General features: G+C 38.0%; 1 protein-coding gene and 1 long non-coding RNA gene across 2 annotated transcripts in view; one reads left to right on the forward strand and one right to left on the reverse strand.

The window, feature by feature from the left end:
* Positions 1-17,232, forward strand: part of LOC132710971 (uncharacterized) — a 47,660-nt gene that overhangs the window by 12,139 nt on the left and 18,289 nt on the right. The window contains exon 4 of the long non-coding RNA XR_009621712.2: positions 13,925-13,996. This is a non-coding gene — a long non-coding RNA (uncharacterized LOC132710971). The remainder of the gene's footprint in view (positions 1-13,924; positions 13,997-17,232) is intronic.
* Positions 11,676-17,232, reverse strand: part of LOC117676612 (myosin-1B) — a 28,080-nt gene continuing 22,523 nt past the window's right edge. Inside the window, exons 32-40 of the mRNA XM_060688651.2 lie at positions 17,047-17,212; positions 16,599-16,723; positions 16,129-16,437; positions 15,833-16,036; positions 15,286-15,411; positions 15,026-15,196; positions 14,823-14,927; positions 13,880-13,975; positions 11,676-11,958 (exon numbers count right to left, since the gene is read on the reverse strand). Coding sequence (XP_060544634.2) covers positions 11,806-11,958; positions 13,880-13,975; positions 14,823-14,927; positions 15,026-15,196; positions 15,286-15,411; positions 15,833-16,036; positions 16,129-16,437; positions 16,599-16,723; positions 17,047-17,212 — 1,455 coding nt within the window. The 3' untranslated portion in view covers positions 11,676-11,805. The remainder of the gene's footprint in view (positions 11,959-13,879; positions 13,976-14,822; positions 14,928-15,025; positions 15,197-15,285; positions 15,412-15,832; positions 16,037-16,128; positions 16,438-16,598; positions 16,724-17,046; positions 17,213-17,232) is intronic.

Here is a 17,232-nt window from a genome sequence, read left to right on the forward strand (position 1 = left end):
TCAAATTTTTATTTTGGCTATTGCTTCCTCCACTGAGGAAGTCTGGATTTTCCCACACTGATAGTTAAACACTCACTTCAAGGTAGGGTGATTTTGTTCAGGAAAATAATGCAAGTATTCTCCCCAGTAGCCTACAAGACCATTATTTTTATCAAAACTCCCATCTGTGATTTTGAAGTAGTAATAACAAAACACTGTGATGCATCATAAATCTGTGGCAGGACATGGATCAGAGCAGTCACAGATCTTAACACATTCACAAATTAGTTTTTAAACACAGGTTCAAATTACCCTCTGATGTCTTAAATCATTATCATGCAGGAAGTATTGGTTTATTTTGGGGTGCTCTGATGCACATGTAAGGACTAAGACTACTTTTTAAAAACACTAAAACTGAAATTCCATATATGTGATAATACAAAGAATACCATACTAGCTGCTTGTTGTATATTGGAATTTTTATAAGGAGATTTTTCTTTTATTTATGCAAAAATATGTGTGTCAGATTTCTGTGGTCTAGATGTTTAGAAATGTACTTGTATCTATATGACATAAGCATTTCAGTATTTTTCTCTGAATGGTGTATCTGTTCAGCAGCCATCTGTATATAAAGCTGCTATTCTCTAAGCATGACCTATGAGTGAAAATCTCTACAATTAAATATAAAATGCCATGTTTGTAAAATGGTTAAAAAAAATGAGGGCCTAATTCCTTAAACCCAAGAATTTAAGAATAAATACTGTCATGAAAAGTTTAATCCTTCAATATTTGCATTTGGTAATGGATGAGTAAGAAATCCTGCCTAGCAGATCACCTTAGATACTGATCTAGGACTTAAACACATCATTAGTATCTGTAACAGCTGTTATGCTCACTTTTAGTTCCTTGATAGGAGCTGTTAATATGCAGACCATTCCTTTAGCTTTTCTCCTTCAACTAACTCTTCTCTTTAATGCTTCCAACTTCCTTCTTTCTCAGTGATCATAGCCTAGTCACTTTTATTTAGTGTAGTGCTAACTGAACCACGAGATGGATGACAAATAAATTTGATAAATAAATTTATGAGGTTTGACTTGTCACTGAGATCATTCAAGGTCTGAAGATCATGATTACAGTGAACAAAAGCAATGATACAAATCATACTTTAAAAAACTTAAACCTGCAAATAAAATACAAATGTTCCCAAATGCACACATCTATTTTACCTAGTAATTAATTGTCAATGAGCTGCTAGTTTAAATACAACAATTTAGGGATGGAATGCAGGATAGCTAGCCTGATTTACTAGCTTAATTAGTCAAATGTCTAGGTAAAAAACCCTAGAGACCTCTGTATTTAACCTTCCCTTGTAATTTGATAGCAGGAAGCATTATAAACATTTTAAAATTAATGTTCAGTCTATACTAATATTATATATCCTTCCTATTCAATAAACCTTTAACAGCTTTCAGAATTCCATTCATTGGTTTTTTTAGAGTTTCTTCTTTTCTTTTTTCTTTTTTAATCATAGGTTCACCTTGATTTTTGAATCGGGTGTTTAATGCTTTATAATGGCCAGGAAAAGTTATGATTTCTGTATTAAATTTGTTGCTCATACTCTCATACAATTTTCCACCATTTTGGTGTTTTTTTTAATGTTTTCACAGATTTGCGATTTTTTTTTTAAAATTTGATTTATATGCCACCCTTCTCCGGAGACTCAGGGCGGCTTACAAGGCGTTAAGCAATAGCCTTCATACTTTTGTATATTTTATACAAAGTCAGCTTATTGCCCCCACAAACTGGGTCCTCATTTAACCTACCTTAGAAAAGATGGAAGGCTGAGTCAACCTTGAGCCTGGTAAGATTCGAACCTGCAGTAATTGCAGGCAGCTGTGTTAATAACAGGGTGCTTTAGACCACTGTACTACCAAGGGTCTTTTTGATGTGATATTAAAAAAACAACAAGTCTGTTCCATTATATATTTCTATCCATCAAATACTATAGATGTGTACTAGAAACCCCTACAAGGTATTTGTACTCTTTTGCTATTTGCACTATTGTACAATACAAAAATACAAAATCCCTTAAGGTACTCATTCTTTGAAATGACCAGTTTAAAGGCATGGAGGTCTTTCATATGCAAAATATGTTGAGAGGGAAAACAAAATTTCAATTTAAACTGTGATTAAAACATTCATTGCTCTGTTAATTATCACAGATAATGAAAGGTTTTTGTGAAAAATACCTACCAAAGTGCTATTGCCAAATGATACCACAGTTCTTTTTTCTTTTACCTATATTCCTTGGGGAATATCACCTATAAGAAACCACTTGAAAATGAATAGGAAGGAACAATGTGAGAAGCTGTGTTGGTGGGGGGGGAACTTTACTAAAGCAGAGCCTAAAGCAGAATGGGTCTAGATGAATCAAAATTGGAATTAAGATTGCCAGGGGAAATATCAACAACCTCAGACATGCACTCTAATGGCAGAAAGCGAAGAGAAACTAAAGAGCTTCTTGATGCGGGTGAAGGAGAGTGCAAAAGTTGGCTTGAAACTCAACATTAAGAAAATTAAGATCATGGCATCCAGCCCTCTCAATTCCTGGCAAATAGATGGGGAAGAAATGGAGGTAGTGACAGATTTTATTTTTCTGGGCTCCAAGATCATTGCAGATGGGGACTGCAGCCAAGAAATTAAAAGATGCTTGCTCCTGGGGAGGAAAGCTATGGCAAATCTAGATGGCATACTAAAAAACAGAGACATCACCCTGCCAATAAAAGTGTATATAGTCAAGGCTATGGTTTTCCCAGTTGCAATGTATGGCTGTGAAAGATGGACCATAAGAAAGACTGAGCACCAAAGAATTGAAGCCTTTGAACTATGGTGCTGGAGAAGACTCCTGCGAATCCCTTGGACTGCAAGGCAATCAAACCAGTCAGTCCTAGAGGAGATCAACCCTGACTGCTCTTTAGGCGGCCAGATCCTGAAGATGAAACTCAAATACTTTGGCCACCTAATGAGAAGGAAGGACTCACTGGAGAAGAGCCTAATGCTGGGAAAGATTGAGGTCAAAAGAAGAAGAGGATGACAGAGAATGAGGTGGCTGGCTGGAGTCACTGAAGCAGTAAGTGTGTGAGCTTAAATGGACTCAGAGGATAGTAGAGGACAGGAAGGCCTGGAGGAATGTTGTCCATGGAGTTGCGATGGGTTGGACATGACTTCACAACTAACAACAACAACAAAGCAGAACCTAAACTCAAGCAAGAGAAGTAATCAGGTAGATATAATTGAAAAATGAAGACTTTATTAAACTTTGTTAAATTGTTTTTGAATACCAAAAAAATCTATCAAGAATCTATCTTTCTGGTGACAAAACAGTGAGACATCTTCCTTCTTTGCATGTGTAAATTAAGCTTTATGATGTACAAACACTAATTTCTGACTGAGAAATAACAGTAGCTTCCTGCAGGATCTTGGCAATTAAAACGACTTTATGTCTTTCAGCTCCCATAATGAAAACTGTAGAAATGGCTTGCCAGATGGATCTGCTAACATACTATAAGATTTCAAGCAACTACCCAAGCATACAAGCAAAATTGCCTTTTTGGTCTTTTCTTCAGCATGTTGCTCTTGGATGGCGTCATTAATCTTGCTGTGCAACTGAACAAGGTCCATCCCTGATTTTTTTGGTGTGTTCAGAAGGCTTGTATTTTGGAACAACGAAGATTTCAAAGATACTAGGCTTTGAAAGATACATCCTTTTATATTTCCTTTGGGATGATTATATTGAAAAGCTTCTACTCATAGTGTAAACTACAGTACATGGGCATTAGAAAAGGGGAATGGGGAGTTGTTCCAGAGAGCAGTGGACAATGATTGTAAGTTTTTTCCCCTCCTTATCACAAATAATCCCTAAGAATATACTATGTAAGAATCTTGGCGTAGTAAACCTGCTCTGCACGCCATTCAGAGGTTGGGATTAGGAGATCTACAAGGATAAAAGGACACTTCAGTGTTTCAGAGTGAGATTCAGTACATTTTGTTTTTTAAAAATGAGTATAGTTGTACTTTCAACTACATCATCAGTAAGCTCTTGTTCATACAATTGGGAAATAAACTGTTTTTATCTATTCCAGAACTGTCTGCATCTCTTTGAGCCTGGTTATCCAATTCTAATTCAACAGCACCAATGCTATTCCAGATTGTTGTTGCCTCTAACCACATCATAAGATATTTAAACTGAAAGTGTTAGTTGTTGTTGTTGTTTTAAACTAGGGGATAAAGATGTGTATGCAGAGAGGAGATGGATATTTGAATATTTCAATTTTCAATATTTTAAAAGCCTATATTGTGGCTTAGCTTTTTCAAAACAGTCCAGGTTGGCTTGGTGCTGAAATGTCTTATTTTGGAATCTTGAACTCTGCAATTACAATCTCAAAACAGAAATGCAACATCAAAATCAAATTATATATCAAAATAAATATTTCTGAGATGCTTCTTAAGCCAAATTCCAAAGCCCAGTTTGGGGGGGGGGTTTCTGGTTTGATTTAGCTGCTTGAGTACTTCATGAGGGAGTAAGGCATTCTCAGTGTAACCATACATCCTATTTGTAGTCAGGAGGTGGCACTAAAATTCTTTTAGAAGCTTTCACTGAGTAATGGAGTATTCACTATGACACTGATTATGCTATCACAGTACTTAATGGTTCAGGGAAGACACTATGGAAATAATTGTTTTTGGTACTGCCTCTGGAGGGCAGAATAAGTCCATCCATATAGCATGTTGAAATTAACAGTACTGTATCTTGGAAGCATCCATATTCAAAACATCTTTCGAGGCATCTGGAAGGCCTCACATTTCTTGTTGAGTTTGCTTCTACATTTTCTCTAATAGCTGTTTCTGTAACTTCAGCAATCTGTTCTGTCAGATCAGATTCAGTTTCCTTTGCAAGTTTTTTAAAAATAAAATTATTAATATGATTCCAAATACTGGATTGTAATCAAACTATGAATTTCTGCAGTCAGTGAGATGCAATATTTTTGACCAAATGTTTTTCCAGGTAATAAACAATAAGACTTTTGCTTCATATATAAACATACATCTTATTTTTATCTAGTATGTTGGAAATCAAGCATTAAAAATATTTTTGACCAAAAGATTCTCCAGAAAATAAAAACAGGCTTTTGTTTCGAACTTAAATATATATCTTATTTTTATCTAGAATATTAAAAATCAAACTTTTCTAATTTGACCAGAATATTTAATTTAAAAGCATTCAAAGGTTCAAAAGAGAAAAAAATATTTGTAATCTAATAAATGAAATTAATAAGAATGAATTATCCCAATATGACAATTCCTTTAATTCCTGAGAATAGGAATATTGATAAAGCTTTCACCTAATGTTAAAAATTAATAATGTCCAATTGGAAAGAAATTTCAGGCCCGGGTACAGCACGGAAACGGCATTGGTCGCGTTGGTTGATGATCTCTGGAGGGCTCGGGACAGGGGGTGCTCCTCTGTCCTGGTCCTGTTAGATCTCTCAGCGGCTTTTGATACCATCGACCATGGTATCATGCTGCACCGGTTGGAAGAGTTAGGGGTGGGAGGCACTGTGTTGCGGTGGTTCTCCTCCTTTCTCTCTGACCGGTCGCAGTCTGTGTTGACAGGGGGACAGAGGTCGACCCTGAGGCCCCTCATATGTGGGGTGCCGCAAGGGTCGGTCCTCTCGCCTCTCCTGTTCAACATTTATGTGAAGCCGCTGGACGAGATCATCCATGGTTTCGGGGTGGAGTACCATCAGTACGCTGACAACACCCAGCTGTACATCTCCACCCCGGATCACCCCAACGATGCCCTTGAAGTGATGTCCCAGTGCCTGGAGGCCATACGGATCTGGATGGGGAGGAACAGGCTCAGGCTCAACCCATCCAAGACCGAGTGGCTGTGGTTTCCGACGTCCCGATATAGTCAGTTGACGCCATCACTGACTATTGGGGGCGAATCATTGGTCCCCACGGAGAGGGCTCGCAACTTGGGCGTCCTCCTGGACTCACGGCTGTCTTTAGAAGCTCACTTGAAGGCCGTGACCGGGAGGATTTTTTATCAGGTTCGCCTGATTCACCAGTTGCGTCCCTTTCTGGATCGGGACTCGTTACGCACGGTTCAAGGTTTTGGTTACCACCTTTAAAGCGCTCCATGGCTTAGGACCTGGTTATTTACGGGACCGCCTACTACCACCAATAGCCTCCCACCGGCCAGTACGCTCTCATAGAGAGGGACTCCTCCGGGTGCCGTCAGCCAAACAGTGCCGACTGGCGGCCCCTAGGGGGAGAGCCTTCTCTGTGAGGGCACCTACCATCTGGAATGAGCTCTCCCCGGAGATATGGAGGATCCCAGATCTGCGCTCCTTCCGCCGTGCTGTGAAGACCTTTTTATTCCATCAGGCGGGCTTGGCCTAATTTCTTCCCTTTTTAAATATGTAAATTTTAATCTGTTTTTAAATTATTGGGGTGTTTTAATCTGTCTGGGCCAAAATGATTTAATCTGATTTTATCTGGTTTTTAAATTTTTTGTATTTATGTATTTTATTGTTGGCTGTTCACTGCCCTGAGTCCTTCGGGAGTAGGGCGGTATACAAATCAAATAAACCTAAACCTAAACCTAAACCTAGTTACCATAATTTTAATTTGGATATTTTAGGATTTTATTCTTTTTCTTTGATTTGGCCAGATAGTTGAGTTGAGTTAAAAATATAGTAAATAAATAATAAATAAATAAAACTATATCCCAAGAAAATACTACTTCAACAGAAGTTATTTATCACACTGAAAGCATCTGAAGCAAAAATGCTCCAACTGTAGTGTGACCTACAATATTCAGTGGTGAGAAAAGTAACATTTTACACTTGGGCAAGAAAAACCAAATGCACAGGTATGGAATAGGTGGTACCGTGCTCAATAGCAGTCACTTAAATATGAGCCAGCAGTGTGCTGCAGCTGCCCAAAAAAAAGGTCAATGCCCCAATAGAGGGATAATATCAAGATCACATGAGGTGCTAGTACTGCTTTATACTGCACTAATGAGACTACCCTTGGAATATTGCATTCAGTTTTGGTCACCACGACACAAAAAAAGATACTGAGACCCTAGAAAAAGTGCAGAGAAGAGTAACAAAGATGATTAGAGGTCAGGAGGCTAAAACATATGAAGAACAGTTGCAGGAACTGGACTGTCTAATCAAATTAAGAGAAGGACTGGGAGTGACATGATAGCAGTCTTCCAATATTTAAGGAGCTGTCACAGTAAAGACAAGCTTGGCTGTCTCAGGAATTCTGGGAGTTGAAGTCCACAGGTTGTAAAAGAGCCACATTTGCCCACCCCTGGGTTAACCTATTCTCCAAAGCAGAATGTAGTCAGGACAAGAAGTAAGAATGGAAACTTTTCAAGGAGAAATCTTATCTAGAACTAAGAAATTTCCTAACGGTGAGAACAATTGCCTCCAGAAGTTGCAGTAGGTGGGCAGTCCATCACTAGAGGCTTCTAAGAAGAGATTGGATATCCATTTGTCTGGAATGGTATTTGGTTTCCTGCTTGAGCAGGGGGTTAGACTAGAAGACCTCTAGGTTTCCTTTTAACGCTGTTATTCTGTTACACTGTAGCTGGACCATGTTCTGCCTACTCTTAAGATCTACGGCTAAAAGGCAGCTCATAAAAGCCCACATTTGTAATTTGATGATATGAAAACTGAGGGGAGGGAGGGATAGGACACCATATCTCATTAAAAGTTCATTTCTGTTAGTGGATTCATACAAGAAAATCTCCGTTTAATGCAGAGCTATCTAGTGATGAATGTTTATGGATAAGATAAAGGATGTCTACAGCATTTAGTTGATAACGTCTTCATTGGGTAATCTTTCTCTGTTTTGAAGCTGTAAAACAAATATTAATTCTACAAAGTGGAAAGAGTGATTGTGTGAATTTGCTCTTACAACAGCTCTATATCCATCCATCAAAGATTCTTCGGAAAAGACATTTACATAGCATGTTTTTGGTCTTTTGCCTGTCTCAAGCCACTCTTTATACTAATCCTTTTTAAAGTTTCAATAGGCTGAGAGGATGACTTCTGGGAAACTTCTAGTTCAACTTGATAGCTACTTTGACTCCATTCTGCCATCACGTATAAACTACAAATACTGATATAGCAGAAGAACACAACACTGCATCCACATGTGCGTCTGGAGGGGGGGGAGGAGGAAGCATGTTGTGACCTTTCATAGAGCTAGAAACAGCACATAATATCTTTCTACAAATAAGAGAGCAGCAGCAATCTGTGATAGCCCATCACTGATACCACTTTGGATTCACCTGTCTTGGGAAACCTTGAGTAGCACCTTGGTTCTCCAGCCTAATTACTTACCATTACTTGCCTGAAATTGGACTGAGAGTTGCTCCTGCTGATCTATACCAGTGGTCGGTTGCTACCGGTTCTCCCCGGTTCGGGAGAACTGGTAGTGGAAATCTTGATAGGAGAGCAAACCGATTCGTTCTGAACATCAGTTGAGCCCTCCCCGCCCACCCTCGCGCTATACCTACCTTTATTTCCTTTGTTTTCAGCTCAGCTGTAAGGTGCGGCAGAACAGATTGCCATGCTTTAGCTGTTTTTTTTACCCAATGCGCTTATGCGAAGCGCAAGTTAGGCGATCGCACGCAAGGCGCGTGCGCGATGCGAACAGGTGGCAAAACCACTGATCTATACCATAAAAAATGGAACTGAAATAAATGCTTGTGCTCTGAACATAGCAGACATTAAATGGGAGAAGTCAGCCTCTTAGCTCCTTTGTTGCCATTGCTATCCCTTTGGAAACAGATATAGGCATCCTAGATCCTATGCAACACACATTGACTAATTCATTGGTTTACAGCAACCTTCCCCACTCTGGTGTCCTTCAGATACAGTGAATTACAACTCTGATTATGCAAGCTATAATCCAAACAACTGAAGCACAACAGATTGATGAAGACCAGAAAAAGGGAAACGCAGCATAATGATTTATACTATTTTTGACCACGTGCTTACAGAAATATCAAAGTAAGGCAAGCAAGTCACTGAGTTTGGTAAGGAGACGAAAAAATATGCCTTAGTATTTGCCAGACTTTTTAGCAGTTTTACTTTAGTGAACTCCAAATGAGAAACTTCAAAGTAAATGAACAATAGCAATGGGATTAGCAGCCAGATGCTTCTACTGGCAAATTCCTCAGCTGTGAGATAATTTGCTCAAAATTAAAGTACTTCTTAAATACTCCTCAAATTGGTTCTTTCAGAACTGCATTAGAGAAACTAAACTGAGATGCTTCCAGATGGAGGATTGTATTATTTAACTTTCAGCATTAACTTTATCATTAACTCAAGTTTTCCTCTATAGAAGCTGGGTATGAAAAACTAAGTATTCAGAAAGTACAAGAGGGTTACAAAAGAAAAGGTGTATAACACCAAAAATTATCACTACAGCCACATGAAGGATCCCTACTAATCTTAAATATAACTCTTGAGGCTTTATTAATTCCTTCACTTTACTCTTGCTATACAATGTGTATCAGAAGATATGTACTATACATATTTCAAACATCATAGGAGAAACCAACATATGATTTCAGAATGTGTTTCTCTCAGTATAAAGAAATGAAGTTGGACTGCAGATGTGATGTATTGCTTGATTATGTGGCATCAAGTTATTTCTGACTCCTAGCAATCACAAAGATGCATTTTCTCCCTGGCAACATATCCCTAATCTATTATTTCAAGTCTCCTAGCTGTGCATTCATCACCATTGTAACTGAACCCATCTACATTGATTACATATTAATTAACTCTTTATATGGTAATGTTTTATTTCATTTAGTTATTAGTTACACCACTGCTGCAACCAAAACAACTGGCTTATTGTCTCAGTTTTGAGGAAACCGATAAAAGCTGGTCAGGGAATATTGACTAAAATATAAATACTTTTTTTTGAGATGTATATCTCTGAAAAATACATTTATCTATGTATTTGTTACATCATGTCAAATAGACGTGCACAAATTGGAAAAGGGAGCTCTTATTTGATTTTGAATGTGTTCTTTCAGTCCCTAAGCTCCTGAGTCATGTCAGACACATGCCTATCTATGTAAGGCATTCTCAATGAAGAACAAAGCTGCTCTGTACGATGATTTCACTTAAAGTACTTTGAAAATTGAAAAATGAAAACATCTGTCTCTGTTTTATAGAAAACTGGATATTGGAGTTGGAAACTATCCCTCTGTTGTTTGTTTGTTTGTTTGTTTGTTTGTTCATGTTCTATGGCCGTCCATCTCAGTGAATGATTCTGTACAGCTAACAATTCAGAAAATATATTGCGATATTACTTGTTAAGATGTCACCCATAAAAGACAGAGCTAACAAACAGACACTGCATAGACCTAAAACTACTTTTATTAGAACAGAATCTTGCAAGCCTGAATGTCCTTCCCTTCCTTCCTTTCTTATCCTCATATGAAATGGAAGGGGAGGCTGTATGAGGCATTTTCATAAATCATTTTCTTGGCCTGGGCTCATGCCTCCTTTGTTTGACTGTTGCCTTGGCCATGGACCTTACCTTTGTCCTTCAAGACTGTCCTCTATATTCATTACATCCTTCAAGAGTCTTGTGAAGGAGAACATTGGACAAACAGAGGTATTGCACCTGGTTGTGGTTTATAGGTATTCTCTCTCCCATTCTGAGGAGCAATTTGCAGAAATTTCTGTGGTGTTACCACTGTTTTGCTGCAAGCCGTATCACATGTTTTCTTGTGGAATCCTATTTCTCAGTTATTGTATATTAATCAGAAGAGACCTAGCTGATTGGCTGATAGAAAAGAAAGAACCTTTTAGGCAATGACTACCATTTCATTATCTTTTACTGAAAGAAATCTGTATACCCTCCATCTTTGAAAATTTATCTTTCATGCAGTATTTCATTTAGTGGTTTCTCATATTTAAAATATTCTCATATTTTAAGTATTGCTTTAATCTCATAATTAAAATATTTCTGTTTCTAAGTGTTTTTAAAAACTGGTTTTGGTGTTATTTGGGGTATTATTTTTTTCTCATTAAGGTATCATTTTAATCTCATAATTAAACTATTTCATTTTTAGTTTTATAGTTTTTAAGCAAAGTTTAGGTGGTATTTGTGTGAAAGATAGTATAGAAATAACATGAGCGAATTTATGAATATACATCCAGGGATGTGATTAATAAAGAAACACGATGAGAAACTAGAGACCACTATCATGTGGCACCAATGTCCTATTTCTTGAATCATAATTTGTTGAACAACCAAGGATACTTGGCTACATTAGTCTTTATTCCAATTCAGCTGGATTCATAGTTTATCTGAAAATAATTATCTACAAATGAAATCATATCAGGGCATTCAAACTGGTGTCTGCTCTATGTTTTTAACTTCAACTTACATCAACCCTAGCATAGCACATGGCAAGTGATTCCTGCAGAATATTCATAAATGTTTATCGTGTTCAGATAGTGTTATCTCTAGCCGCCCTGAGTCTTCGGAGATTAAATTAAATTAAATTAATTAAATTAATTATCTCTCTAAGGAGAAGTTTCAGATTTCCTATGGGAGAGCAAAACCCATAATAAGATCACATCCTCTTTATGTATGCAAACATTTCTATCATCTTTATTTCCTAGACACTGAAGACAGAACACAATAATTACACATCCGAGTGACTAAGAGATCCACATTTTGTGCATTTCTTCAGTCACCTTGAAGCAGAGAAGTTTATTCTTCCCCTGGTGTCTGTTTTCCAATTTCTCGAGACTTCACTCTCAGTTTGTTCACTTGCGATTCTGCAATATCAGCCCTTTCTTCAGCTTCTTCCAGCTCATGCTGAATTTTGCGGAATTTGCTGAGGTTAAAATTAGATTGCTCTTCCTGAGAATGAAAAAGGTATGGTTAAAAATAAGTCTACTTATGTGATATATATATATATATATATATGTATATATGTTTTCTCAGGTTTTCGCGGGTGTTTGTATGTAGGTCTTTGGTTATTCGGGTCTTCTCCCACGTAAAATTGGAAGTGTCTTGGCGACGTTTCGACGAAGTCTCATTTGTCATCTTCAGGCTGGTGTTCTCGGCTTCTTTGCTCCTGGAAGCACGAAGCCGAGAACACCAGCCTGAAGATGACGAATGAGACTTCGTCGAAACGTCGCCAAGACACTTCCAATTTTACGTGGGAGAAGACCCGAATAACCAAAGACCTACATATGTATATATATATATATATATATATAGATAGATAGATAGATATAGATAGATAGATGATAGATAGATAGATAGATAGATAGATAGATAGATAGATAGATAGATAGATAGATATAGATATAGATATAGATATAGATATAGATATAGATATAGATATAGATATAGATATAGATATGTCATGCAAAAAGGTAATAGCTTCTGTGGTGAAAATGAAAGAACTGAGTCTCCATTGTGCAATTTTAGCTAAATGAAAAGCTCAGTTTGCCTTTCACAGATTGGGAACATTTAGTATAAAAACTTTTGGTGAATCAACTGAATCTAGTCTCTGTTTAATTCTATAAAGAATTACCAGTAGTTCACTTTACAAAGCTTTTAAGGCAGGGGGGAAATTCAGCAGGTTCTGACAGTTTCTGGAAATTTTGAGCAGTTCGGAGAACCGGTATTTGGAGAATAGCTTGACTCTCTCTTCATTGTGGCAACCCCTGAGATATTGGAACACTGCTATCATGTCACCCCTAGTCCTTATTTTCATAAGAGTAGACATATTCAGTTCCAGCAACCATTCTTTATGTTTTATCCTCAAGTCCCCTAACCATCTTTTTTACTCTTCTCTGCATTCTTTGTAGAGTCAAATAAAGAACTGGATGAAGCTGACTTGACCAGAGCCATCTTGAAGCTTCAATTGTTGCCACATTGGAACTGAGGGATAGGGAGGGGGGATTAGAGATAGCTAGGGTTTTGTAGCCAAAATAAACTACTTTCTCTTGGGAATCAAGGACATTCTTACACCTGGACTGTGGAAGGAGCAGTGAGGTCACCAGGCAACCAGACAGCATCTTGATTGGACCATGTGACTAATTGTTTGGAGTTGAGGAAAAAATTCTCTTTTAATTAGGTGAAAGCTGTGGGAACCTTCAGAGTCGGTTTTCACCAAGTCTGTGCCAATAAGGCTATTCTTTGAGGAATTCATCTGCCTTGGAGTTTTACTTGCTATGGGGTTATTACTTGGAACTTTGACACTCAACTCAGTTCATTGTGTCATATTTGGACTTAGGCCTGACAGTCCCTCAATAACATGGTCCCATACCAAGTACGGTTTTAAAAGTGGAACCAGCACCTTTAATTGTACCTGGAAGCAAACTGACAACCAATGTAGCTCTTGGAACAGAGGTGTAATGTGCACCATCCTAGGGGTGCACATAGCTGTCTGTTCAGCTACCTTTTGCCCAGTTGAAGCTTCTGGGACACTCTTCAAGCGCAGCCCCATGTTGAGTGCATTACAGTAATCTAGAGATGACCAGGGCATGGGTAACTGCAAGAGTAGAACCTCATGGTCCAGGAAGGGGCACACTTGGTATACAACACAAAGTTGTGAAAAGGGCTTCCAGGCTACAATTGCCACCTTTTACTTCAGCAGGAGTTGTGAATCTAGAAAGACTCCAAGATTATGTACTGGGTCTGCCTGGGGCAGTGACACTCCATCCAGTACCAAAGATGATAAAATCCCAGATCCAGAGGCCCAAACACCCGAAGCCACTCAAATTCATTTGAAATATAATTATTACTCCATTGCAAATGCATTACTTACAGTTTCTTCATATTGTCTCTTATATGCTTTCACTTTCATTTGCAGCTTGTCCACCAGATCCTGGAGTCTCAGAATATTCTTCCGGTCTTCCTCAGACTAAACAAAGTTATGAAACAAGTGAGTTTCTATCATTTGAATCCCTTTAAATGATTTTCCAAGTGTATGAGAGTGTGTGTGTGTGTGTGTGTGTGTGTGTGTGTGTGTGTGTGTGTGTGTGTGTATACCAAATTTATATTTGCTGATAAAGAAATAAAGGGAGACTAGTATAGATCTGAGTAAGGGTATGGCTAGCTGATGAGAGCTAAATAGCTTGAAATAGATCTATACTAGTCTCCCTTTATTTCTTTATCAGCAAACATAAATTTGGTATAAAATGATTTGTCGTGAATGTGACTGCTTGAGGGCTCCTGGATTGGAGCTGAAAGGCAAAAGGGAAGCAGTATGCTCCCTCCCACATTGGGGTAGTCCAGGTGCTTCAATAGAAAAACACTTTATACATACATACATACATACATACATATAATAAGGTTGCAAAAATTTTGGGCTCAATTGTGGCCATATGTTTGGTGTCATGGTTAAGGTACCCGGTTAGAAACTGGGAAACCAGGAGCTCTAGTTACTTTTTTCAGTGCCGTTGTAGCTTTGAGCAGTCACTAAATGCACTGTTGTAAGTCAAGAACTACCAATATTATATTGTAAATGGGGATAGGAAGAGGTAAGGTGGCAAATTAAGTCATATATATGTCAAAATATTCAGAGATTTCAAAATTTTCAGCTAAAATTATGTACAAGTTTTGGAAAGATAAGATCACAAATAAACATACTGTATGCAAATGGAAAGGGCCAGTACTCTTTTCCCAATATTCTTTGGTTGATAAATAATGTTTGATTGATAAAAGTGGTTGATTGATAAATAACTTCATTCCATGCTTATCACACTTACCTGGTAAGTTAGTTCCTTCACTCGTCTCTCATATTTGCGTACACCCTTAATTGCCTCAACACTATGCTTCTGCTCATTCTCAACTTCAGCTTCAAGTTCACGTACCTAAGGGAAAACAGGCTGAAAATTAGTCATCATCTCCACCCTATTGCATACAACTTATATACAAGTGTCTATAAACATATACAGAGATGGATACATACTCTATGTTCTAATTTCTGAAGCTGCTTCTTGCCTCCCCTCATTGCCAGTTGTTCTGCCTCATCAAGACGGTGCTGTAGATCTTTTACAGTCTGTTCTAGATTCTTCTTCATTCTCTCTAGATGGGCACTAGTGTCTTGTTCTTTCTTAAGTTCTTCTGCCATCATGGCTGCCTGTTAATGAAGATACTATGTTCAAGAGATGACCCTGCTATAAGTATATAGAGGATCAGATTTCAAAAGAAGGGCATCAATCAACTTACATCAGTAATGGATTTTTTGGCTCTCTCTTCAGCATTGCGAGCTTCCTGAATAGTGTCCTCCATTTCACCCTGGATTTGGGTAATATCTGTTTCCAGTTTCTTCTTGGTGTTGATCAGGCTGGTGTTCTGTTTAGGCAAAAAATACTGTTAGTTTCTAGTAAACATGAAATGATTAATTTATTTTTAAAAAACCAGGAAATAATATTCTAAAAAATAAACTTGTATATTGCAAGAATAATGCCTGCAACCTTATTTTATATCTGTTTATGTGGTCTTATTTTCATATTTCCCTCAGAATTTCAACAAAGACAAAAGTGCCATAGCATCTAAACTAACACAAAAGAAAAAGGAAGATCAATACTATGTTTACAAACACTTTATATAAAGATCTGCAAATATCATTTAACTATTGTCTTCAAACAATAGCAAAATAACTGAAGAATATTCAAAATATTCCACTTTTCCCCTTTACAATAAAGAAATGCTTACATAGACTTGTCATTCTCAACTACTGGTTACAGGAGGATACAAATAATTAGATTCTTACTTGTGTGTGGAGGAGCTGCACACGCTCACTGGCATCCAGAAGCTCCTGTTCAGCCACTTTTCTGGCCCTCTCTGTCTGTTCCAGAGCTGCCCGGAGCTCCTCAATCTCAGCCTGCATCAAGTTTGCTCTGCGCTCAGCCATGGATACTTGTTCCTTCAAATCTTCTTGGCCTCTCAAAGAATCATCCAAATGCAGTTGTGTGTCCTGTGAAAAAAAAATATTTTAAGGGATAACTCTTGAAATCTTAACAATTGTAGTGATTTCCTGATGCTTTCTTGAACCTGCCTAGAACATACCTTGAGCACTCCTTGTGTGTTCCTGAGGTTCTTTAGTGCTTCAGCACCTTGACGGTTGGCATGGCTCAGTTGGATCTCCATCTCATTCAGATCTCCCTCCATCTTCTTCTTAAGACGCAGGGCATCATTCCTGCTCCTAATCTCAGCGTCCAATGTGCTCTGCATGGACTCTATCACCCTCACATGATTCCTCTTCATTTGATCAATTTCTTCATCTTTCTCTGCAATTCTTCTGTCGATGTCAGATTTCACCTGGTTGAGCTCCATTTGGACACGCAGGAGTTTGCCTTCTTCATGTTCCAGAGAAGCCTTAAGAATATCAAGTATATCAGCTGTTATTAAAGAGTCATCTAAATAACAGCATTGTCCATACTTGTCTAACTGGTTTTCTAAAACATATTTTAGAGTGCTTTAACATGCGTTAAAAAAAATTGAGCTTTTGTTTTCTTTAAGCATAATAACACAATTACCTCAGCCTCCTCCAGGGAAGCTTGGAGTTCACATTTCTCCTGTTCAATATGTTTCTTTACTTTTTCCAGTTCGTGAATGGCTTTTCCTCCCTCAGCAATCTGTTCCGTTAGGTCAGCTATCTCCTCTGTTGATTTCACACAAAATAAAGCGGGTAAGGTGGGTACCATTTACTAACAGTTTTAGGCTGAATGTTTGAGAAAAGAATATTTCCTTGGCTCTTCCAAGCTCATCCATTTGGAACTGATCAGTTAATACTGCATGAGCAGACAACACTTCTACATATGTATATCCTAATCATGAGGAGAATGCCTATAGGTGATTATCTTATTATGCTTGTTACTTGTTGCTCCATAGAAGATGGTAGAACCATTACATAATCAATTTTTCTCACTTTTGTATCTTCAGTGTCCTAAATAGAAGCTTATAGTAAGAAGCTTATAGACTTACGCTGAAGGTTCTTGTTTTCACGCTTCAGAGTTTCCAGGTGATCCAAGGATTCTTCATATGAGTTCTTCATCTTGAAAAGCTCTGTGCTCAGAGACCGAGACTCCTTCTGGGAAGCTTCCAGTTCAGATTGAGCTTCCTCAAATTTCTGTTTCCAGTCTGCCAGAATCTGTAAAGAGTCATTGAGTC

This window comes from Pantherophis guttatus, chromosome 2 (genome assembly GCF_059756535.1).
Source record: "Pantherophis guttatus breed Tessera chromosome 2, ASM5975653v1, whole genome shotgun sequence".
Lineage (NCBI taxonomy): Eukaryota > Metazoa > Chordata > Lepidosauria > Squamata > Colubridae > Pantherophis > Pantherophis guttatus.